We start from the raw sequence: 26,002 nt of genomic DNA, 5'->3' as shown, positions 1-26,002 counted from the left end.
CAAGAAAGTCAGGCTTCTTTCCTCTGTCCCTGCCACGGTTTACTCTTCTCTTACCCTGCACACAGACATCTGATTGGTGGTCAGCGTGCCGGTCTTGTCAGAGCAGATGACAGATGTACAGCCAAGGGTCTCCACAGACGGCAAACTGCGGACAATAGCATTCTTCTTGGCCATGCGCCGTGTTCCTAAAGCCAGGCAAGTAGTGATGACAGCAGGCAGACCTGGAGACAAATTGCAACCGAACCAAAAAGAGAATTAGGACCTATGGTAGAGGAGATAAGCAGTTACAGAATTTAGAGTAGTAGTAATAGTAGCAGCAATGGCACAGCATTGGAACCTCTCAGAGCAACAATCATGTCAAGGGAAAAGCTGCATGTGTGGCTCCCCAGCTTACCCTCAGGGATAGCAGCAACTGCCAGAGCCACAGCAATCTTGAAGTAGTAGACAGCACCTCGGATCCAGGAGCCTCCGTGGACAGGATCATTGAAATGTCCAATATTGATGATCCACACAGCAATGCAGATCAGTGTAATAACCTTGAATCATACAACATTAGTTTACATTTAAAGATCATAGCAACACTTAACTGAAATCAACATTACACACTTTTATCAAACAGAAATAGTTGAGGTTGTTTTTGTTTTGTAATAAAAAGAAAAACCAAGTGAGAGAATAAAGTAACTTAACAAATTACCTTTGATAGTTGCTGTCCAAACTCATCCAGCTTCTGCTGCAGTGGTGTGCGCTCCTGCTCCGTTGCTGCCATCTCATCTCGGATTTTGCCAATCTCTGTGGCGCCGCCAGTGGCCACCACCACACCAATAGCCTTACCAGCTGCAATGTTGGTTCCCTATGGAGGAGAAGTGAAAAGCAAAGAGTAGAAAGCAAAACATATTACACATTAAAAGGTCGACTCCATTTGCATCCTTTTCGGGTTTTTCAAATAGAAATGCAGTCAGCCGTTGGCAAAAAGCAGTGACGTAGGTTACCGCAGTAACCTAATCAATAAGGTTATGAATAATGTGAATGTTAGCATTAGCTGAGTCAGCGTTAACTGTGCTGAATTTGGGAATAACTGAATGTTATGTTTTTGAAGTGGGTTTGTATGAGGTACTTCTCCATAGTCGGTGGAAATATTCTGAATATAGCGTACACTTAAACTGATACAGATTTAAGTGGCTAAAATGTTTTTCTGCTACCCTACCCCTGTCCACAGCAGTACTTCTCGCCCACTTTGAAATCACCAGACTCCTTTGATAAAAATGTAATCAATTTTGCCTCGCAGAAAACAGGAGTTGCTGGTCTACTGCTGCTTCGATCGGTTCGTCTGGGTTATTGTGTCTTTAAGATCCAAATTAATATGGCGTCCCCAGCATTACATTCACACAAAAATCAAAAAATATATTTAAAATAATGGATAAACCCTTTAATTATGCTTCTGGGCATAGGGGTAAAACCAGTTTAACAACCATTCTGAGACATGTGTCACAGAGAGGAGGTTCAACATGCAGCATGTGTAAACATGCAGCCAGTCGATACATTGCGCTCCTAAACAGATTTTAGAAACAGTGGTAGCTGCCATGGAAGCAAATGTGACTATTTCTTTTGTAGATAAATGGAATGTAATTTTAGATGAATGGGCACTTCTGCTGTTTAGTCATGCACTGTTATTGTATGTTCTCTTGCATGTATGAGATGGATAAAGTAAAAATATAAATGGATAAATTATTATTTTCCAAAAGTGCCATCACTCTCAAAGAAATGGATGTGAAGAGGGATGGTAGCATAAAAAAAACCAGGAGGATGAGTAGTAGGATGACAGCAGAACACTGTTGCCCTAATAGGTGTAGTCAGATACTAAAAAGTGTAAAATATTACTCAACAGACTAAAATGAGCTTGTGAGTCACTCACAGAAAAGAGCATGTTCTTCTTGTCCTGGTTGACAGCACGCGGGTCTGGTACAGGGTCAGTGTGTTTGATCACAGACACAGACTCTCCTGCAGGAAGAGGAAACAAAGGATATGGGAGAGGGAAGCAGTGAGAAAGTTTCGACACAGGAGAGAAAAGTTGTGATGCATGGTTGACAATTTGGGCAAATATGTGTGGAAAAGGCTTTGCTGACTGGGCAGGCCTGACAATTATCAAATAGTTCCTTTTAAAACCCATATGTGATGTGTGCTTGCACTGGGTATGTCGGCGCATGTAATCAACCATGCAAGGTCTGCACTGTTCCAAGTTAGACAGGGAGCATTTGAAAAGCGGTATAGCCATGAATGGGGAAGGGAAGAGAGGGGAAAAATAGCTGAAACACTAAAATATCCCATGGAATTTGCTTCCAATTAAGGCAGCAGAGGAAGACAAACGACTTAAGTACTTGATTCACATAAACCTATTCTCTCGTGCATTATCCATCTCCCCTTCTAATCTTTTCCATCTACACCGCTGTCCATTATTCATCAATTTACTTTTCCTCTCAACCACATCACACTAACTTCTTTTTGTTTTGACTGAGCAGCCATAACAGGGTGTAATGAGGGCAAGTGCATCAAAAGGAAGAAGAAAATTATGTACAAGTGATGCATATATTAATTTGTAAGCTGTACCCAAAAGATATAAAAATGTATAATAAGGTGTAATGGATCATACCACAGAGACACACATGAACAGATAGAAGCTCACATACAAAAATGGGATGAACAATAAAAAAAATGGTTTTACCTGTAAGAATTGATTGGTCTACCCTCAGTGTTGTTGACACGATAGACGACAGCCTAATGTCTGCTGGCACTTTATCACCAACTGTGGACAGAAATAACAAAGCACAGGACATACTTAAGTACCTCATTACAATTTAAATGCATCTGTAAATGGCATGACTACTGGTGGATGGGTACTTTGTACAATACAAGCAACAAAAGCAGATAGGTGGTGTTCGAATTTGATCAAATACTGTATCCAGCCATGTAAATGTCCTACACGTACAAAGACATATTAGAGCATGTTATTATGAAGAGATAATACCTTAAGATAAGCACAATTAACAAACAATCAAAAAATCAACACACACAGACACCAAGTCTTGGGAATAAAATCAACTGTTGTGTTATAACAACTCATTCTTCTTGTGACTGACAAAATAATCAAACTCCAGTTATTTGTTGTAGAGAGGCTAAGGGAAAGTCATGCATTAAAAACATATTAAAGTTCCTCTCATCTCCTGCACTGGACACAAATAGATTTCTCCTCATTCTTTCCACTAACACATGGTTTTAGCAATCCCCCAGTAAAACAAATGTCATATGTAAATATTCAGCAAATTCCAAACAAGCGTTTCCTCTGCAGAAAGCAGTTAAGTACCATCAAAGCCAGTGACGTTTATTAGCTTTGCTTAAAAAGGGTATCAAACTGTTTTACTCCTCTGTAGGATTTCACATGCAGTTTGGGTTGGATCTGGGCAGATACAAGGTGTTAATCTTTCAGCTTTGTGAACAGATTAAAGAAAAGGCTATTTAAAAGTTAGAACACGTTGGGCTTTCAGATGCACATCTCCTTTTAAGTGATATTTTTCTTTGAGTTTTCCATTACAAAGCACTTATATGGGATGGGACTGAAACAACAAACTAGCAATATATTATCTCTTGAAAGGTCAAATCTATGATGAAGAATAAGAAGAAAAAAAATCACCTTTGGTGATGTTTTAAAAAGGAGTCTGTAAAGTAAATTAGATTCTTGGAACCAGTGTTTCCTCTATGTTGATTTTGTAGTGGTGGCCCACCAGACCTGCCCCCACTGCTAAAAAAAACTAAAAAACTAAAAAGGAAACTCTGTAACTATTAGGTTTCTATAAAATACTGTACTATTACAGTAAGACTATGAGACAACTATAGTTCCCCATAGCACCCAAAATGAATGGCTGACATTTTAATGAAATTCCAAAGCACAAAAGGAAAATGTCACTGTCACCAAAATGAAATATTACAGTAAGACATCATACAGCTTGAAAGGTAAAAGCAATATAAAGCAATGGCCCAGAGGCTCTTAAGAGATCCCTCTGTGGACAGTGGAGAGTGGTGACAGACATGTAAACCAACCCATGGTCCTCTGCAGTGCACTTCTGAGTAGAGAGGAAGAGAGGGGGCAAGCAGGAGCAGAGAGAACGGGAAGAGGGATTAGATGAGTCCTGCAAAAAACACGTCCAAAAATGGGAAAACTATTTTGATCAGTTGCAAACATGTGCTGCTGGATTTGGGGGAGGGGGAGGGGGGGGAATGATGAAAACTTCTGTTTTAAGCAAGGAGAACCCTCTCCACGTCACACGAGTTGAATTAGTGTGTGAGGTCTTTGGTACAAACTGTTCATTCATTCCCACTATTCTCATGAGTATAGGACAGATTTAAGCAACTCATACAGAGACTGAAGTGAGGAAATTCTACTCAAGAACTAAGTAACCAATGAAACAAATGTATCACTGCATGGTTTCACATCTTGTTTACACTATACCAATATTTCCAAAAATGTTCATTGGGATTGATAATGCTTCTAGATTGTACCAGCTGCACTACCAAATTTGGTCCTCCACTTGACTAGAGGCTATCAAAGCCACTTCATCATCACCTGCTTGCCTTCAAACTAGATCCCCCGTAACAGACAGGAGATAGTGTAGGAGATTAACAAGCATAGAATGAGGGAGGACACAAAAGAGATGAGGAACTGCAGTCGCTGAAAATAAAAGGAAACAAAGTCCTGTGGGAAGGTTCCTACAGAAAGTCACTAATTAGAAAACCTCCTACGTCAAAGTAATAGTGAAACTCCCCCCTAGTCATTGGTGTATACTGGGAATAAGGTCACATCAAGTAGAATAACCCACTTTTACAGGTAATGAGAATAGTTTGGCAGCAATAAACCTTTTATGTGGAAGTCCAATCAGTGTTGATGGTAAATGCAGTCAATTCAAGCAATAAATTCCTCATTGCGTGCATTGACAGAGAAATCTGCAAGTTGCAGCTGCAAAATCGGTTGTTCTTCCTGCATCCAGTGACATGACAGTGAAGTAGTTGGAAGCAAGGAAGAACTACAGGCTATTCAGCGTAGATTTTGCCTCTGGGTAGCAAGGCAGGAGTGCTGTAGATGGTGCTAAAAAAAACAACTGAACTTTCTTATTCTTTTTAGTTATTTCGCAAACTAGCTACATTTCCAATAGCAAAAATGGCATCCATAAATAGGAGTGCAGAGGATATTATGGATAATTTTTATAGCTTACATTTTACAGCCATATTTATTCGAGCCAGGCTATATGGCCCCAGAAATGCAGTGGATAGAAGCCGAGGCTGGGAGGATATGACCGGTGGGGACCATCCAAAACCTGAGCCACTGAGAGCAAACATCGACTGGTGGTGCCTTTGCTCAAACTGCCCTCCGACGCCAACAGAAATGGAATTATTTTGCTGCCACGAATGTCAGCGTTGGGCAGTATTTGTTGGGTGCTGACGCCAACGTCTAGAGCTTGTGTGTGCGTTACTATGCATGACAATTTTACTCCTCATTGGAATGAGGTGTGCTAGAGAACTTCTTAAGGATCCTGAAGATAAACTGGGAACAACCAAGACCAGCAGGGCAGAGAGGGCAGATGATGAGTATTTTTGAACCGTAACACTATGGTCAAAATCGCTATGGCCAAAAATCCTATCCTACAGACTAAAGAGAAACTCTTTGTTTGATACAGATTATCACAAAAATTACACTATAATAAAAAAAATAAAAAAAAATAAAAAAAGTATTCTGATATTTTTCAATGAAAATGAGAATAATGATACAAAAAATGAGAAAATAAAAGGCAATGAAGCGAGAGATGAAGCAAACCTGCTTTGTTATTGCAGGATACCTGTTGTTACATTAAATCCTGTATTTCATTTTTTTTTTACCTTCTTCGTCTTTTTACATTGAGGTTATGGGACTCGCACTTCGCGACTGACAAGTCTGATAGCCGGTTAACGTTACATGATTGTCCACAGCAGGTTTACATCGGGTTGCTTTTCTCCAATAGTTGATTCGGACATAACTTTTTGCCACAGGCATTCAAAATTAACGGAAAGACCTGCATTTTCTACAAATCCCAAAACTGAAAATCGAAAACCTACCCATCGAACGAATATTTTCGAATCTAGCCCTAGTTGTTTGGTATATAATCAGTGTAAACAGGCTATTGCAATATGACAAAAACACCAGAATGAATTTACTTTCAAGTTAATAACTGTATTTTGCCTTGTAACATGAACATATAGTATAGACCAAATATTGAGATACTCCGGTTATCAGGAAAATATAGCTAAAATTAATAAGTAACCCATTTTTCCACTTACAGAGTACATCCATGTAATGTGCACTGTGTCTACAACTAATGACAGCTTATAAACTACTGTCAACAAATCCCCCAGCCTCTCAAACCCAGTCTAACGTCGATACGTCGATAATTAACGCGGACGTAAATGATCACGTAATGTAAGATCCGACACTTTTCAATACTCATCTGGATTGAAGCAACAAACATTCAGTGTAAGAGTAAAATGACATAACAATACCTTTATTTATTATCACAGCTGCTATATAGTATTTTGACCTCAATAACCCAACTGCATTTTACCGCAAACTTGTGACTAGTTAACTTTCTAAAGCAGGCGCAATCGCTTGTTTGCTAAGAGTTGAGTCGGTGATTGTGAATGTGTGATTGTGTAAAGGTGTTCACGAGATAGATACCAACCTTTTGTGAACTTGTGAATTTTGCCGGCCGTCTTCTCTCCTTGATGGAGACAGACGCTGTGTGCACGGTGGGCTCCATGGTGGCAGGCAGCCAACCCTCACCTTAACCATAACTATAACCATTGCTGCGCTGCCTGGAAGGAGACGTTGGGGGCTAAAAATAAAAAAACTCTGCACGGTGGGAGGAGCTGTGTGTGTATATATGTGAGCGAGAGAGACACAAGTGACAGAGAGAAGGAGGAGAGCAGGGAAAGGAAATGCAGAAGAACGTGTTTTAAATAGCGTTTAAATAGAAAAAAAAAAAAAAAAGAATAACGAAACGCAATGTGCAGCGGCCGGTGTTGATAGTGAGGCACACCGCCACACATTAGTCTATGTGTGGGAAACAGCGATCTTAAATTCCACAGATATATTGTCTTCATGACAAACCAATTTCTCCTGGAAATAATGAACCTATTACATTTCAATGAGCAAATCATGCCCTGGTCAATAGATGAATAGCATAAACTACAATTTTCTGCAGTGCCCCAAAACTTGCAGCTGTCTCAACTTAAGAGACATCTTTCATTTAATCTTACATCACATGCTCCTTTTTAGTCTAATTTTCCTGGGAAAGAGGGGACAGCCTCAGGGATAGGGACCTTCCTTTCTCCCATGTGAACAAAGTATTTTATCAGTTTTATCTGTTCCCTGGAGTGAGGGACAAATGTCATTCTGCATACACTTAAAGTGATAGGGGTCTGTATCCTTACCATTCTTCCCTTACATTAGCTTACTATGGTCGAAACCCCTACTCCATGTGACTGATAGTATAAGCCCTGACTCTTGTGATAAATATACTATTAAATCTACCACGCCAAACAGTTACATTTTCTTAACTTGCAAAGTAATTTTTTTCTAGTTAATTAAATTTTTTTTTGTTTTTTCAGAAATAAGGTCCCAGGGGGACCACCGGAAGGGGAGAGATATCGCCTCTCTATAGTGCAGATTACACAGTACCCAACTATTCAACAGGGGGGTGGGGGTCTTAAGGGGGTTGTATATTTTCCCTCGCAGTGACTGGGGCCCCCTGATGTGCTAGCACGTAGTCTGCAGCCTTCTGGGACCGTTCATAAGGTCCTCCAGCCCTCAAGGGACTCCTCCACTGTTATGAATGGAAAAAATTAGATCAAACCCTAACACACATGACACTGTGTATTCCATATAATGTGTGTGTTCCAATGACATTTATGGTGAACACTGCCCTCACATTGTGGTTAAGATAAAACCACAAGCCAGGAGAACAGACACAATCAGTCTCACATACAATACACATCCGCATTACGTACAGCCAGAATGAATTAATCAGGAAAGAGAAGGAACTTGGAAGAAAAGGGCACTCTTTTATTCCGTTTGCATAAGAGGCTTCTGCTACACGGGCCAAGGCCATCACTTTGGCAACAGACTTAGAACCTCTTTTCCAATAAGGAATTGCAAAGTTAAACAAAAGCAACCCGAACCACTTAGGGTTTTTAATGAAACATTGCCATACTCAGGAGACCAAACAGTATACGAATGGGTCAACTGAGGGACAGCAAGTCATTATGATATGGGAAACACAAGCTAGAAACTGCGGGCATAACTGAAGATAACTAGAAAAACCAACAGCCCTCTCTGTAAAACTAAAAAAAAAAAACATATCTTTGGCTTTTGCAAGCAACTTCAGAGCCCTCAGAGGTTGAAATCTTACTGTCATACTACTTATCATGGTCCAGCATGACCAGTTACGTAAAGCAATCCTTTCTTACATTCTGTAGGTAATACACAACGAATATGTCAATTGGGCTAGCAATTGCTTAACTATAGGACGATGTAAAGTCAACATGACTTGAAATTTTGCTTAAATATAGTAGTATTTGAATGTAACAAAGGCCCCCATATTGACATCCTCTCATCTAAAAACATTTTCTCTGAGACGTGACTGCGCTAGGTGACTGCTAGCTAGATCCTTTCCCATTAAGCTGGCAGCTCAGAACTATGCCACTGATGCATAAGTGGACCACTGTGTCATGTGATGCTGTTCCCAAAAAGACAGACCAGAAAAACTGTGGTAGTTTCTGCAGATACTGTGCAAGTCAAACACGTTAATCAACTCCATCCTCATTACTTATGTGAACTCAGTGGCCCATGTATTGGATTTAGGACCATATTTATGTGAACTGCTTGCTGCCACAGACAGTAAATCATATGGCTGTAAATAAAGCATACAGATCAGCTTGTTTGATTCGGCTACTGTCCCACTAAAACATTAAAGTTGGCAGGTTGAATGATCTATGATCTAAGACTCTGAATATGGGGCAACAGTTGCAGCAACACAAATAGCGGTTCTACATAGCTTATAACAAGACAATGTCAAGTACAGCAGTCCATGCTGAGATGTTCTCCTTTCAGATAGGAACAAGATGAGGAGGCTATAGTGGCTACATCATCACCTAGAGTGTGAAGCTGCGGCCTTAAAATATGAGAATCATCTGAAGCTGGTGTCAGTACATCATAGTAGAGTTACTTGGTTCTGATTCCAATTAGTTTTACTGAGGAAGGAAAGAAACCAAATTAAGTTGAAATATTTTTTTGAGCAGATTAAGGCTGTCAAAAATGTACTGTTAAATAGCATAATGTACTTTGTGAGTCTCTTTAAATAAAAAAAAATGCATAAGTTAACGGTTTAGTGCTTTACATTTGTTTTCACTTAAGATTTGAGTGCTCACATTAGCGGATTCTAAGGCATTATGACATATGACTCAGTACATCAATAATGCTGCAATGTTATACCATTTTGCAATAAATACTTTAGCATGGTAGGCAGGCCTCTTCCACTGCATAAAATTATTCCTGCATAAGATTATTCTTATAGTAAATACATTTTGCTATACCATTATTGTACAGTGGCCATTTAGAGTGTCTTTGTTTAGTCATTCATTGTCATTTGTTGGAGGCAGGCAAAAAAACTGTGCAGCAGCTGCAGTAAAAAGCTACAGTCACTATAAGCCATGATGGCATGCCAGGCAATTACAGTATATAAACGCGGATTATGGTTTTGACTAGGAACCACGCTGAGAAACTGTTCCCACCGGTTAATAAACCTGCAACACCACCTGTGTTACCGATTACACTGCAAATGCAACATGGTTGTGCCTGGCCTCTCCGATACTCCAAGCTTTTGCTGCTCATTTTGGCATCCGCTGGGTTGAGACAGGAGGCGGGAGCACCGCAAAGCACTGCTGGCTTCCCCTCGGCACCCATGTTAACCATAGATTTGTGTAGATATGAGGTTAACCAATTGGGCTGTTCAAACAGCCGCGTGGAGCTCCTATCTCATCTATTTTCTCCGTAAGTGAACCTGGCAAGAAAACTCACTGATAATCGACGATTTAAATATATTAAATTTTATATAAAATTATGGGATTCTGCACTTTTGCTTTTCACACCAAGTCCTCCACCATTGTCTCGTCGGGTGAAGAGTGAAATCTGACTCCTGCGACTCTGTGCTGCGATGCTGCAGACAGTTACACCGGGATACTGATACGCAAAAATGAACATGGGTTTTCTATCTACAAAAAAATAGCAAAACAACAGTCGGGGCGGTTGGCAAGAAATGTAATCGGTATATGCCCGACCACTGTGTAACACCACTATTGACAAGCGCAGCAAGCCTAGTTGTGACCCAACTGATGCCTCAAGTCTTCCTTAAAAAAAGAAGAAAAAAAAAAAGAAGTGTACTATTATACAAGATAACTTTATCCAAGATTCACAAATCAGTCCTGCACTTTTTTAAAGCCAAGTCAGTATAAGAATTAACAAGATCATTTTAGCTCACTTAACGACTGAAATAGCTAATTATTAAAGTACATTTGTGCCAAAGAATGTAACACAGCGTTGACTCTGAAAGGCATTGGAACAAAAATGAGTGCATTCACAAGCCTTACCCTAACCCTTTTAGCTTCTGACAAGATTATAAAAAGAGACAGTAAAGAAATCTTTGCTGTAACTCTACTCTGCTAACCTTTGCTTTGGGACAAAGAAAAGAAGTAGTTTATGGGAAGCTATATAATTAACAGAAACCGAGACACAATGAAAGAAAAGACAACCAAAGATAGACAAGATAAAAGACAGAAAGAGGCCCACTGAGAATGACTGATCAGTAAGAAAACACAGAAAACAAGAGAAATGAGGAGCAGTGACGTAAAAGGAATAAACACATGTGGCCCTATTCAAGTTAAGGTCAGTATAAAAAGATGTTAGGGAACAGATTGGGCCTCTGCTCTTGTATTACATAACTGCTTTACTTACTCGGTACTACCATTATTCTGAAATAGTCAAGGGGGATGAACAGGATGAGGGATCAGCTGCGTGTGTCTTTAAAACTGTGTAAAGTCAACGTAATAACACTGTTGATGATGTTAACAGAAGTGAGGACCTTGTCTCTTCATTACTTACAGTCACCAAAAGCATCGGTGTTAAATTACAGGCATGAATTCATCACCTCTCTATCTTTCAGATAAAAAACACCAGTACCAACCAGATGTTCTGCTTGTCAGGGACTTATCAGATGAAACTAATGGAAGATATTTAAATAATAAAAAGCCTGCACATGCAGTGGACACCTAGTCTAAAGAATTTGGAGGTGCACGATCGTGCAGAGCCAACACACTTAACAAGACCAGAGGCGCAATGACGTCACTTTTGGTGCACACGTTGAGTATAGAAAAAGCTTAATAATATTAACCCTTACCTGCAACCTCCACGATGTCCCCAGGGATAATGTCCCTGGCCTTGATTCTCTGGACACTTTTCCTGTCCTGGCGGTACACCTTCCCTATCTCTGGCTCATACTCCTTAAGTGCTTCAATGGCATTTTCTGCATTTCGCTCCTGAACAGTGGAAATAGGAAGAGAAAAAAAGTTAAAAACAAGTTAATTTCACACAAACATAGAGTGGTCCCTGGCAACTGGATCAAACAGAATACAGAAACAAATGACGTCACAGATATGCTGTTTCAGTTAGAGCACCATTATTCAAAATGGACTGATAAGCAAAGCAACAAATAAAAAATAAACCAGGTGCACATGACGACTAGTCTAGGATAGACAGCGGAGTAGACATATGTAACACTGGGACATGTTGTAATAGGCTAGAATAATTGAAAAGAAAGCTTTTTCCTCAGTCACATGTGATTTCTTTTCACATGTGGAACTATTCACCTTAGAGTTACCCAAACAATGGGGATGTTCTATACAAAACATATGTGAAAGTGCCATAATTTTAAGACTATAATGACATTCTTACTTAGTCTGTCCAAATGTTCTCTTATTGTTTGCTCAGTTCTTTCCTGATCAGTCTTCACTTGCACTTTTCGGTTAGTGCTGACTTTACCATGTCTGACAGATTGCTCTCAGACTGGACAGTTTTAGTCGCAGCTCCCAGCCTGGCTGGCAGGGAGGGAGGCAGCACTCAATGAGACATCCCCAGGACATTAAGGTATTTTGTAAGAAATAGAAACAGGGGCACCGTCATTAAAATGGCTGCCAGTAAAGGTGAGTGTTTACAAGGTTAAAGGAAGCTACAAAAAGCATACAAAACATCAGAGAAAAACTTCCTTCAGTTCTAAACAGGTAGGGGTCTACCAATAACAAAAACAGAAGATACAGCCTCCCCCAGCTCTACATGAATCACTGATGCTTTGTTTACATAAACAAAGTCAAACAACCAGCCACTTAGTGTAACAACTCCCCATGTACACAAGACTCAGCAGGACCTTCAATGAGCGTTTCATTTACAAAACAATCCAGCATAGACCCAACCGACCTGCCAGGTATCTTCTTTGATCTATTGTGGTGTTACTGACAATCTCAGAGATTGTTCTTCAATTGAGTTCATTAGACATTTATCCAAGGGCACTTGCACCAGCAAAAACAGACTTTTGATCTATGACAAGAGTAAGAAAAATAGCCTCTCTCAAGACCTACAGCCACTGATATTCCACACTGACCTCAAGGGAAAAGTTTGTCTCATTTGAAGACCTAGAGAGAGGGCTCGTGAGCGGGAGTGGTATATTCAGGAGACAGAGCTACGGTAGAGACCGAGTAGTAGAGAGGAAGTGACATGCTGCTGCTGGGAATCAAAAGAAGGATGGGAAACACTGTTCAAGCATGCAATAGAAATCGACAACCACCGAGTCAAAATGCTTATGTTATCATTAATTAGCTTGTTCCTTTTTCCAAACTGTGTCACAAGTTATAGGAGCTTAGCTGGGAGCATCATGAAGACAGCTAGCTAGCCCTTCAGCTGTCAGAGTCAGCATGAACTTTATAAATTAACTTCTAATAACAGTATTCTAATAAGTTTGCCAATAACCCGCTAATAAAGTAGTGGCCGCACAGTTTGGCGTAGTTAGCAATGCTGCTGCATGCTGGTTAACCATCCTACTCCATTTTGACAGCTATGCTGGGAGCTTCATGCAGACAGCTAGCCCTTCAGCTGTCACAAAGCCAGTGACTTCATCTATTAACTTCTAATAGCAGTATTCCCATTAACATGACAATCTGTAGTTAGTTAGTGCTGACCAATATGCAACCAACATGAACATGCGCAATGAAAACATGACAAACGACCTGAAAAAAAACCTGAAATGCGATATTTCAGTCGGCTCTGTTGCAGATTCTCGTCCACTGCCGTTACATTTTACACAAGCACAGTGCGCTAGCTTGGCTAATTGCGAACTGTGACACTCTAAAACAAAAGCTGTATGTATAAAGTCTAATTGTTTATCTTAGTTTGCCACGTATCTTAAAATTAGCTAATTCTTGTAAACTTAGCTGCTGGATGAGACGAACCAACCCATCCTCCTCTTTCAGCAGTAAATCCCCATGGTTAATTATTATGCACTGTCACTGTCCAATGATGTTAATGATGTCATTGGACCTCAGGGAGGAGGACAGAGGATAGAATAAATGACTGATACTGACTGATGTCTGTGACAAATAAATCTCTTGAAACATTTTTTTCAAACTTCACTCAGTATTTTGATGTCAGGATATTATTTATTGATTTAATATTTTTTGATCGTTTCCAGTGAGACAATTAGTTGATATAGTATTGCGGTTGTAAATGTTACTATAGCTGCTCTACAAACATAATTTAGTCTAGTTATATTTAAAATGATCAATTATTAAAGACAACCAGGCTGACATAGGAAATGTATAGCTAATATGCACACTTCAAAATGTCATCATATTGTCATCCCAATATTGATATAGGTTATCGTACATCGCAGATATTCCTTAATATCGTGCAGGCCTAGTTAGCATGGTGGTTAAGATAGATAATGTTGTATTACAGGGTTCTGTGTCGATTTGTGCTTGTTGTCGATGTGTTCGTGGTTGAAAATGAATGAATCAACGTAAAAAAATGACGTAGTTGCCCCTTCTCTATCCACAGATAATATGTCGGGGTTCCCCTACTTGTTCCCCAGATATCGTATAAATCTGTTTGGGACATGCAAGGTCTTTCTTTAGGCCTTTAAAGAAGGTTAGCAAATGTGTGTGTGAAACAAGCAAGAATCTACTGAAAAATCTAAGGCATGTAGATTTCAATTACGGTCTGTTTAAATATTCTTACATAAACTTTAAAACCAACAACAGAGACAAACAGGATTACATCAAATAATTGAAAATGTCTAAAAGTAGCTATTACCTAATACTAGGTAATAAAGGTCAGGTAATATGGCTACTTAAGAGATGTCATTCAATAATTTAATTAATTAGCTTGACAGATGTGTTATTTAATGCCTTATTGTTAATGTCAATTATATCTGCCCTGAACCATTTTGGGGTGCATTGATCTAACAATATTATCCACAAGCAGGTGCAAGGTGTCCATGCACATATCTATTATAACTGACTCCAGGGTAATAATATGCTGTATTCTGGGCAATTCCGAATTTGATCAAAAAGGTGTCAGTAAAAAAAGAAAAAAACAGAGTATTAGATTTTCTGTGTGTCCAGATGAGTGCCTCCATCTAGGACTGTTGCTGCCTTTGCTTCCTGCCTATAATTATGTTGACAAATCAATACGGCTTCTCAGAGGAACGGACAGCATAATCCTGGGAGAAAGCCAATACTCTGCTGGCATATATATACACAAATAGAGGCATAAAAATTCCTCTTCGCAAGCGCCGTTAAAAACGTGCATTTTTGGCTTCTTTCACTCTTGAACAGGTCTCGACAGTAACGGTTGCCCTTGGCAACCAGATTGGCAACCAGATTGAGTCAATTGGCGACCATTTTGTGGCCTCTGAAGAAAAAAAAAAAAAAAAAAATAGGTAACGCAATTTCTGTTCACGTTAAAGGCGCATGTTAAAATCCGGTGCTAATATGGCACCGGTGCCAGGTATCTACCGGAATAGCAACGCGGATTTCGGTGCCTCATTACAGTGCCACCTAAATGTCTGCACTGCTCTCTGATGCTCCGAAAAGGACGTTAGAGGCAACAGAAACATCGCTACATGTCACGCTAGTAAACACTAATAACACGTCACACTTGGCAGCATTCGACACAGTTAAAATGCTGACAGTGAAACGGTATAAAAGTGTGACTGTATTTCTCTGTAGAGGATTCCAACAGTGGGATGTACAACCGTCTGCCGCTAAAGATATGAGCTAAAAGACACAAACTGGCACTGGTCACTGCTGCGGTCGGAAAAACAACACAGACGGGACTAAATGTTGCGTTTACTTAAAACTGGTAAACCTCATGGTGCATTCCAAGGTATTGTAAAATACCCTTTTCTCATCTGTTTTTGTCTTATAACAGCAATTTACTGGTGAAATAATTAATTATTGTTAAGTTATTGTTATAACTTTTTTAATAATCATTTAAACACCCCCCTTTTTTGTGTTGTGTGTTGCACCCCTATTTGAGAGGGATGGGAAATTACATTGCAAGCCATTATCTCATTTTTGCATTATTAAAATGTGTAGTATAGTAACATAAGAAATGAATTGCTCCAAATATAGGCAGTTTAAAACATGGCAACCTTAGTGTCAATTTCAGCAACCAAAAGCTGATGCCTGGTTGCAAAGCCGGCAACCAATTTAAAAAGGTTAGCATTGAGCCTTGTTGAAGACTAAATGTTGCCCTGCACAGTCACAAGGGGTAAAAACTAGAGTTTTCCTGAAAGGATAGGTTAATAAATGAGGACCAGAATATACCAAGTTAGAAGGAAGTGGAGCAGGCCAGGTTTCCAGTGCGACTGAGTGTATGAGACTGGTGTGTTTTTACACTGAGGGTCCAATAGGATGCGTGTTGTATCCTTGGCCTAAACGGGAAGTGTTATATTTCAAATTTCTGTCCTAAAAAAAATTTAATTATAAGCTTTTCAATTACATTTTTTTATGGCATCAGTTTCCTCCTTCGGTAAGACTCCTATTTAGCTTCTATATTCCCAAAACACATTTGTTGACAGCTATCAAAGAGAAAGAAAAACGTAATCTGTGATATCATGCTTTTTAGTCAAATCTTTTAAGTTTCTGAGCTGTGTCTTCAGCTTTTTGCTCCAGCTATTGAGCTATGGCATTATTATTATTATTATTATTATTATTATTATTAACAACATAATAGGTTTGCTATAAGGAGCAACAGTCAGGTAGCAAAACTCCACCGCTCCTCATCATTTGAGCATTAACGTTAGACCCCATCTGCCACTCCCCCTCTCCGCCAAGCAAGGCTCAACTAACTATCCACTGTTATGCGATCATTTGAAATTGGCAAAAAGAAGCTGTGTTCACCACTTTCAAGGCAATTATTTATGAGTATTCATAACAATACATTAACAAGCCTAACCCTTTGGTTCAAGAAGACAAGTTTTTAAAAACCCATAATTAGGTATATTTGTAAATGTAATGTATTTACCTGCCAGACTCCTACAATGGCATTTGCTATGAGAATAAGCAGGATAACAAAAGGCTCCACAAAGGCTGTAATGGTTTCTTCTCCCTCTTCAAACCAGGCCAGCACCTACACACAAAACAGAGAAAAATAAATTAACAGTAATTAAGTACACTACAAATAACAAGAAATATTGAAGTGTGAGATAATGACACCAATGAAGTCCTGACGGGATAACATTAGCTGCACCCCCATAGATCAACCAGAAATAAATAGTCCGGCTAGCTGGACAACCACAGTAGCATGTCTGATTCCAGTGTGCAAGTATTTTTCAAATATACTGTATGTTTGCCATGAGGCCTTGCTACAAATATGATCATTTTGGGATTTCCTTCCAGTCTTTTTCATGCACCTTCAAAAGTAGTTGGAGTTGTGCCAGAACTCCACTTTGACTTTTAATTTGGCACAATGGTTTTAAGTATCTAACAGTAATTTAATAATTCATAATAAATACCAAGTCAGCTTCTGCCAGTATTACAGAAACTGGGCCAAGTGTGTTAGACAGCAATGGCAAAAAAAACAGAGTGTAGTAACCACTTTCTCCTCTTTTAGAATCTGTGCCAGGAGTGAAGTGTGTCAAACGAAATACCAATGGCCCCCTTTCTTTTTTATACTCCAGCCTATTTATCATGGCCAATCAAATGTCAACTTCAATTTTAAGTGTCAATAAAAGAAATGGTGCACAACTTAGTTCCTGAACAACTGAATGTTAAGTTTAACAAATGTTTGTATATAACATATATAGCATGTGCTTGTGTGATTCTCAGTGAGCTGCGTACTACAGCTGGTGATTTACAGTATAAGCTTTGTAACCATAGCTGGCTGTCATCGCCATGCCTTGGTGACTGATGATATTCTCAGCCAGTAGGCCAAGAGCCAATCCTAGTAGAAGCAGGACCACATGAAAGTTAACGCTGTGTTACACAAACTACACTGGGCACTGCCACTCACTTGTGACAACAACACAAGCATCACAAGTTAGGCCTGTTCATTTATGTCACAACTGTCATGTTGTATTGACTGACATTACAACTGGACATCAAAGTAAAGTTGAGTCTTGTCATATTTCAGTCACAACTTAAGTGTTGTGGCATGTTAACACCAGTAAATTCAATCATCAGAGAGACATATGAACTCCTCATGTATCGGTCGCATTTAGAAGCAAAGCACGCTGCTCATTTCAACAACATGCCACATAATCAAGTGACAAGCTTTCTGTTCCCAGATTAACAACACAGATTTGACTTTTGATGCGTTAACATAATCTTTTTAAAACAGGCTCAAAGACACTGCAATGACTTAAATTACTTCAAGAGCAAAAGCATAGCTGAGATAATACCGTAATACAAAATTGTGGGGAAAATGGTTATCTGGGTTGTGTCACCAGACAGATTCTAGGCGTCTTTCTTCTCCGCTTTGAACAGCAACCTTGCTAAACTATGATCTCCACTGAATCAATTTTAAAAAGGTCTATAAACACTTTGTTGAATGACAGAGCTGTGCTGAGAAAAACAAACAAACACTGAACTCATCACTAAAAGTGTGGAGAGAAAGATGGTGGCGGAGATGAACACAGACAATGTTCAACTGCCTGAATACCATGCATTAGTATTTAATTCCCCCCCCAAACACTGGATATTCTGTCTTGAGGAAATTAAGTCTTGTATTACGATATCGGTGTGAATTACCCTCTCACTACTCCAGCACCAAAATACCCAATCTTTAGTCACCTATATCTTGAGTTGAGTGTTGAACACACCACCCTTTTATAATAGGTGACACAACCTGCTCACAAACTTCTACTGCAACTAATCTTGATAAAGTATTAGCGAAGACATCTAGGGGCTATTGAATTTGTTTTACTAAAGACAGCTCTATCAGGTCAATATTGGTTGAATTAACGCTGCACAAACTACCTGTACAGCTAACAAAGTGTGTTATACTTACAAAGGATATGCAGGCAGCAAGTAAAAGGATCCTCACAAGCAAATCTTCAAACTGTTCAATCACAAGTTCATAAAGGGATTTACCTAGAAAGGAAGAAAAGTGTTTCCTTTAAAAAAACATGATACATTTTTCCTTTCATTGAAAAATTAGGAATGAGAGATTTTAAACATATACAGGTTACTTATTGCATTTATACAAGTTGGTCCACTCACCCTCCTCAGCTGGCAATTCTGCAGATCATCCCATTCAGGCCACAGGCAAAAGAGAGATAAACAAGCGGTTATTTAAATGTCAGTACTTGATATCCAACAATAGCATTTTGCTGTAGCAGTAGTGATACAAAGTACACACATACATAGTATGATGGACGATGGTGTGTCGTTTACAAAGTGAGTCACAGAACTGATGGTTGCCAGTATTTCAACATACAGATAGTGACGTCAACAGCCTTCATTTTTGTTCGGCATGTCTCTCCGGTTACAAATCATCGGGAGCCAGGGGCCATAACGTTAGCTACATGCCACCGGCACAGTATAGTTACTTGTTCCTGAACAAACTGGTGTTAACCGGCTTCTTACCGTTTGGTCCATATCGTTCCCGTTGTTTCTTCACTTGCTCCAAACTCAGACCTGTGCTTTCATTCACGTTAAAAAAGCTGTAAACTTCTTCAACCGTCTTTGTGTGTGCGTTGTCCATGGTGAACGGCCACTTGAGGACACCGCTTGTTTCGCCCTGCTGGTCCCAGCCTCAACCTGTAACGGTTCTCTCCTCCTTTGGTGTGTCCTCGGAACTTAATACTTGAAAATATTGGAGCGGGACCCTAAGATGGTGACCGTTACCAAGTAGGTTAATTAGCTATAACACGGGACGGCGTGGTTTGCAGGTGCCTGGTGAGAGTGGAAGAAATATCGGATTCTGAGCTAACGGATAGCTACAGGCTAAAGCTAGCTAACGTTAACCGTTGGTCTCCGCTTGAATTCGCCGGCTGTACTCCGCTAGGTTTCCTGTGAGACCTTGAACCAATAATTAATATCACTATCGCAATCTTAACTGGATGATTTAATATTTCCTCTTCTTTTAAAGCAGCGAATTCCAGAATAATTCTGTCCAAATAGATGGCTTAGACATGTGGCTATGTTGTAATTTGGCTCCCTTCTGCCTGTGTTGCGGAATCACCAGAGTCCTCATCGGCACCAATCGCGTTTGTCCGCTGCAGCTCTCGCGTGCGTCGAATGCGGTGCTCAGTCCGCATGTGGAATCAGCTCATTGGTTGGAGACACCGGAAATCCCAGTCTCTCTCTTTCTCTCCTCTCTCTCTCCACCGCTCTTCAGACGACGGTGCACTGTTGTGTGTGGTGCCACACTGAACAAGACAGTTCACGTTACGTTTGTATTTTTATATTTTCGACGAAATTTCCAAATACCAGCCAAGCCATATACTATTTTGTTCGATACTGTCTCCAAAAGTGATTGATTTTAAGAAATGATGATGATGATAGGCTTCTCTACTGATATACATTTCTGTTTGATCATTTTTAGGAAATGAACAGTGTAATAACATAAATTATGTTTCCTCCATCATCAAAGTATTTTCTGCTCTGCTCTTATCAATGAAATACAAAAATAAATGTGCTAAGCACTGGTATACAGTAGGATATATATATATATATATATATATATATATATATATGAGAGATGAGATAGCGCCTGTGTGAGATGGTTTATGTCTTTTGCAGCCTATCTGCTGTCTATGTGAAAGACAAGTTATTTTAGGATGCTGTGATTAAGGTGTGCTGCCACATCAGTCTCCTGCTCAATGGCAAGGGAAGACTAAATCTGTGCAGCTTTAGTGACAGTCGGGATAGCCTGATGACATTTTTTTTTTTTAAATCATCTGCAAGTATTCATAAACTCAACTGCTTGACATAAGAATGAAAACGTGCAGTTAGTGAGAGTTGTCATAGATTGTTCAGCTAGCATTACTTTAATACAGATTAACTATATCTATATTTCATTGTGATTTTTTTCACGGGATTGCCAATAAACATCTACTTGCTTTAAAACAAATTACTACTACTATACTAGTTTTTTTTTTTGACTACAGTAATAAGTAATATAATGCTTAATTATCAACAAACTGCTGGATGTGAAAATAAAAGATACAGACATATAAGAATGCAGAACATTAGTATGATTATTTTTTTCCAAACCTGGAAATGTTTAGGTCTGTTTGGACAGCTTGTTTAGTTTCTCACTGTGAGGCCAGTTAATACTATTTGGAGACCGGAGAATCTTTCTTTGCAGTAAGAGATCTTATCAGACTTCAGATGCATCTCTGCACACTGAGGTTAAAAACAATGCTGGCTTTGTTTAGGTCTGACTCCAGGGGATAGATGAATATTTCTGCTAGTTTGCAAAAGACACCATTGACATTTCACATAAGGACTCATTTGTTATTTGAACCTTATACTTGAGGGTTATTTTGGAACATCTGAGTGAAACAACATACATTTACAATTACCACATGCTAACTAAAAAAAGACTCTTGCTTCATGCAGAGATTTTAAAGCTCACCCGTGTCCCTGTTTGCTACTGTCAGGCTAAAGCAATGAATATGATAATTTAACAAAAAGTACTCCTACTCCGATCTGTTTCATACAGCAAAACTTTATCAGTTGCATTACCAGTCTTGAAAAATCACTGTTTCACATTAGGCTCACCAGTGTGCAGTAAGTAACTTCAGCATTTGGTACAAAATTAGGCACATGCCGTATGATATGGGATTGTGGCAACCGGGGCCCTTCTCCCATCGCATGCCTATGTTTGACTTGGGGTTTCAGCAGAAAACTACTTTATCACCTTATAAGGTGCTTTGAAAAATATGCAAGGGTGCATTCTAGGCCATCCCAGGATGAGAAAGTTAAAGGTTTAGCCTCATGGAAACCAGTAGGCCTATGCCTAGTTGTTGTGGTGTCCTTGAAAAAGACATAAACACCTCTCTGCTGGAAGTGCGGTACCACTATAATTTGACTTTAGCGTTTACTCATGTGCATTACGGTTACATGAGTCATCGCACAGCATGATGAGTGGCTTCTGTAAATTAATATAGTAAGACTTATTTATGTGGTCTAAACATAAAGAAAGGCTTAAGCTGTGCATCATGTAATTGGTTTATACAACAAACCCATTTTAACATCATGTTTGCTTGCTTAAATTATATGAAGCGTCTCTCAGGTGAAGTCTGGAATAAGGTGATTTGAGCAAACGTGAGGGGAAGTCTTTTTCAGAATCAGTATCAGAATCTGTTTTATTGGCCAAGTCTGCTTTTGCATACAGGGAATTTGACTCTTTGAATTTGAAAGGAGTGTTTACATATATCACTCCAAAAAAGAGAAAATGAGGGTAACTGGAGGTGTATGTATGCTCAACAAAGTATGTCACAGCTATACAGAGTGTTATGACTGGATACATTTTGACCAATATACAGTTGAATATGTATTTATACATTTATATTGCCCATATAGCAGGATTTCGTGCTCATGAGAGTTAAGTATGTCTCCGGTACTGGGTTACAAGTCTATCTTTTCACAAAGTGTTAATTATTATCTTCACTGACAGTTCCTGGACACATGGCTGAATATAATAGTACTACAAAGAGAGAGGGGGCTATTTACAAAGTGTCATGTTTACCTAACAAATGTCTGTTATTGTTAAGTGTTCATGAGAGAGATGGCCTGTGGGAAAAGACTGTTCCTGTGTCCTCTAGACACAAACAGCCAGTCTATTAAGGTATAGTATTACCCTATATAACATGATAAATTGTAGTCTACACTATATGAAAATTATAGGTATTATTAATTTGAAAGCGTATTGATGTTTGGAAAAATGAATACAACAACATGAGATTTAGCCTACTATGAGAGTCAGATAAGATTGCAAACCAAAACCTAAAATAGGCTACAACCTGGTGCCATTTGCATTTAAAACATATTTTCCAGCAGCTGGATGACTTCCTTATTTGTGTGATTTTGCTGCACTCAAGTGGACAAAAACATTACTACATGTGTATAGTTTTCAAAATTGTCTGTAAACTGTAGGCTGTTTGCTGAATGTGGTGAACATTGTCTTTTATGTTAATCCCATTTCTATGGTTAATCCTCGACTTAATGTAGACACGGGAAACCATTATTATTACATGATAATAGATGATATTAGAGGTATTGAAGTTCAACTCTTAAAACGTGCAAAACAGTTGAAAGGTTTGCATTTTTCATATTTTGAATGAAAAAAATCCCATGTAAATCATACGGTTTAAAAACAGGTGAACAAGAAACAAGAAAGATGATCATTATATCCTCTCCACCAGAGGCTAAATTGAATTACCTTTTTTTTATTGCTATGACGTAAGCGACAGTGAGAACAAGACGAGTCTCGCGATATTTCCACCAGGGTTCAAAGTTGACATTGCCCATGTGTGCATGTTGCGGCATCTACTACGGACTGTTACATACAGCTACAGTTTGCACTTTATTTATAAATATTTTTAAATATAGACATTCAGAAGTCTGTCTTACGTTTTTAGAAGACTGTATATTTCGTCAACCGATGTTAGTTGTATTAGAATAGTCTGCTCCTCATCGCGTTAGCTTCCGTAGCGTTAGTTCAGCTGATATGTTTGAATCCTTTAGCTGCATGATGGCTTAGCGTGACATGTTTAAAATCCGACCGTTGTTGAGTGCCTTAGTTAACCACAAACTGACGTTAGAGGGAAACGGTAAGGAAACAAAGACGATATGACTGTCATGCATTCAGTCTGCAAGCTGTAGATGAGTGTCTATTCCTGTGCTATTTGTTGAATACCATGTCGGTTTTTGTTTTGTTAAATATGTGTGCAAATACGCTTACAGGGCATGCCATGCTGTACTACTTAATGTTCATGTAACACAAAGGTGGTAGTATAGCAAGGCATCATCATCATCATCATCATCATCATCATCATCATCATCATCATTCTCTTTACAGGTGGCCTTCATAAGTTATTTTGCATGATGAGTGAAGGATCCAGAGATGAGCAGACGGCCAAGCTGCTGAAAAGAGCCAATGAGGAAAATGCAGACGCTGAGAAAGTGAAGGATCCAAAAAAACTAAAAGCTGAAGTGGAAACCACTGAAGATGAGAAGAAATATCCCAAAAAGAAAGTGGTCCTCCTCGTGGCATACTCTGGAAAGGGATACTATGGCATGCAGGTACATACTGTAGCTGGTTTTGCTCTCTCAGTTCCGAGCACTTTCGGAGCTCCAAGTCTTACTAAATTGAAATGCATTTAAATGTTTTTCAGAGAAATGTAGGAACCTCTCAGTTTAGGACCATTGAGGATGATCTGGTCACTGCACTTATTAAATCGGGTTGCATTCCAGAAAACCATGGCAATGACATGAAGAAGATGTCTTTTCAAAGATGCGCCAGAACAGATAAGGTATGTGTTTGTACAGATATCACAGCAGGAGTTAATTTCATAGCACTAGCCCAATAAGGGGATTTTGAAAAAGAATCAAATATTACATCTCAGACTATACTCATATTACACTATTCCTTCCCTCTCTTCAATTGTTACTGTATATCCTTTTTATTGTATTGTTATACTGCATATTTAACAGTATTTTTTTTATATTACTTACTGTCCTTTCTGTTTTGTATTTTGTTTTAGTGAATGTTGTACTTTGAGAGCAAAGATTAACCAGAGTCAAATTCCTTGTTTGTTTACGCAAACATGGCCAATACAGCTGATTCTGATATCCACTGTATTGTGCTGCCCCACCGTTGTTGGGTATTTTGTCAGTTTTAATGCGTAACAAGTGTAATTGGTGGTGTTATCATGTTTTAACAAGCCATGATATGAGTTTGCTTAAATCAGTATTACTGGTATATCATTATGACAAACTGTGCTGGTGGTTGTCTATTTGAATATGTTTAGGGTGTGTCGGCAGCTGGCCAAGTGGTGTCTCTGAAGCTACGGTTAATTGAAGACATCATTGAAAAAATCAATGAGCATCTGCCACCACAGATCCGAGTGCTCGGTGAGACATTGGTTCTCATAATCTAGTTTTATTGATTGGAGCTGAGAAGATGGGTTTTAACATTTAGCAATTTTAACTTTTGTTCCAACAGGTCTTAAACGGGTGACCCAAGGTTTCAATTCCAAAAACAACTGTGATGCTCGTACATACGCGTATATGCTTCCAACTGTGGCCTTTTCCCCAAAAGACTATGATACTGGCAATATAGCAGCCTTTCGCCTTGAGCCAGAGACACTTCAGAGGGTGAACCGTCTGTTTGCTCTCTACAAAGGCACCCATAACTTCCACAACTTCACCTCTCAGAAGGCTCCAAGTGACCCCAGTGCCCGCCGCTATATCACAGAGATGTCTTGTGGAGAACCTTTTATCAACAGCAGTACTCAGTTTGCAGTGATCACTGTACGAGGCCAGAGCTTTATGCTGCACCAAATCCGGAAGATGATCGGCCTGGTGATTGCGGTGATAAAGGGCTATGCGAAGGAAGACGTGATGGAGCGGAGCTGGGGACAGGAGAAAGTGGATGTGCCCAAAGCTCCAGGACTGGGGCTGGTCCTGGAGAGGGTTCACTTTGACCGGTACAACAAACGATTCGGAGGTGACGGGCTGCATGAGCGGCTGGATTGGGAATGTGAGGAGGAGGCAATCAAGGCCTTCAAGGAGGCTTACATCTACCCCAGCATTGTGGAGACGGAGTGTCAAGAGGGCTCCATGGTCAGCTGGATGTCCACACTTCCTATCCATGACTTTGAAGCTTCAGCCACAGCCACTGACACACAAGACAATAAGGACCAGAAACAGGTATCTGGAAGCCATAATAGAGTAACAATATTTATTTAGAACCCTGATGTTTGACATTAACAATACATTTAGTTAGGTGTTCTTAATCATTGTTGCTCTCCTTTTCCCCCAGGACAATGCAGATGTAGGAAATGACTCCGATTAGGTCACCCTGCCTGCTGTAAGAAGAGATATTTTCTCACCAAAACATTCTCTCTTTGTTAAATATTTGCTTTCATTTTAGTATATCTTCCAAGTTTTTTTTTGTGGTGTTCAATTCTGCTTCTCTTATACAAATGTTATTAAACAAATGTGACAATAAAGCCTCTCTGTTCTTTATTGTACCCTGCTTGTTTTCTTGTAACAACTGCGGATGTCCTGCGCTAACCTGTGTCTCAGCCCCATTAGTGCTGGTATTTAAGCTTTGTTTTGTAAGCAGACTCTTAAGGATATGTTTTTT

At 39.4% G+C, this 26,002-nt stretch overlaps 2 protein-coding genes across 4 annotated transcripts in view; one reads left to right on the top strand and one right to left on the bottom strand.

Annotated features, from left to right (window-relative positions):
- atp2a2b (ATPase sarcoplasmic/endoplasmic reticulum Ca2+ transporting 2b) overlaps positions 1-19,384 on the bottom strand; it is a 31,467-nt gene extending 12,083 nt beyond the window's left edge. For all 3 annotated transcript variants that reach the window (XR_005636598.1, XM_039778764.1, XM_039778762.1), the window contains exons 1-10: positions 19,267-19,384; positions 18,901-18,918; positions 18,689-18,771; positions 16,706-16,810; positions 11,529-11,667; positions 2,720-2,800; positions 1,913-1,998; positions 695-850; positions 395-536; positions 55-221 (exon numbers count right to left, since the gene is read on the bottom strand). Coding sequence is in view for 2 of the 3 variants with exons in the window: in XM_039778764.1 (XP_039634698.1) it covers positions 55-221; positions 395-536; positions 695-850; positions 1,913-1,998; positions 2,720-2,800; positions 11,529-11,667; positions 16,706-16,810; positions 18,689-18,771; positions 18,901-18,918; positions 19,267-19,384 (1,095 nt within the window). In the remaining variant the exon portion in view is untranslated. The remainder of the gene's footprint in view (positions 1-54; positions 222-394; positions 537-694; positions 851-1,912; positions 1,999-2,719; positions 2,801-11,528; positions 11,668-16,705; positions 16,811-18,688; positions 18,772-18,900; positions 18,919-19,266) is intronic.
- A 3,752-nt stretch (positions 19,385-23,136) lies between these two features.
- pus1 (pseudouridine synthase 1) lies at positions 23,137-25,886 on the top strand. The gene is made up of 6 exons (XM_039780826.1): positions 23,137-23,462; positions 23,711-23,934; positions 24,027-24,164; positions 24,663-24,765; positions 24,857-25,563; positions 25,676-25,886. The coding sequence occupies exons 1-6, from the start codon at positions 23,399-23,401 to the stop codon at positions 25,706-25,708; spliced, it is 1,269 nt and encodes a 422-aa protein (XP_039636760.1). The 5' UTR covers positions 23,137-23,398; the 3' UTR covers positions 25,709-25,886.
- Positions 25,887-26,002: the final 116 nt, after the last annotated feature.

Source organism: Perca fluviatilis, chromosome 17 (assembly GCF_010015445.1).
Source record: "Perca fluviatilis chromosome 17, GENO_Pfluv_1.0, whole genome shotgun sequence".
NCBI classification, from domain to species: domain Eukaryota; kingdom Metazoa; phylum Chordata; class Actinopteri; order Perciformes; family Percidae; genus Perca; species Perca fluviatilis.
The sequence above is the reverse complement of the archived record's forward strand: the minus strand, read 5'-3'. Positions and strand labels throughout refer to the sequence as shown.

Excerpts from the sequence above, each read along its gene's own strand:
- pus1 (XM_039780826.1), top strand. The coding sequence starts at position 23,399 with ATGTTTAAAATCCGACCGTTGTTGAGTGCCTTAGTTAACCACAAACTG. Across the intron at positions 23,935-24,026 it reads AGGGATACTATGGCATGCAG|AGAAATGTAGGAACCTCTCA; the intron begins GTACATACTGTA and ends AATGTTTTTCAG. Across the intron at positions 24,165-24,662 it reads GATGCGCCAGAACAGATAAG|GGTGTGTCGGCAGCTGGCCA; the intron begins GTATGTGTTTGT and ends GAATATGTTTAG.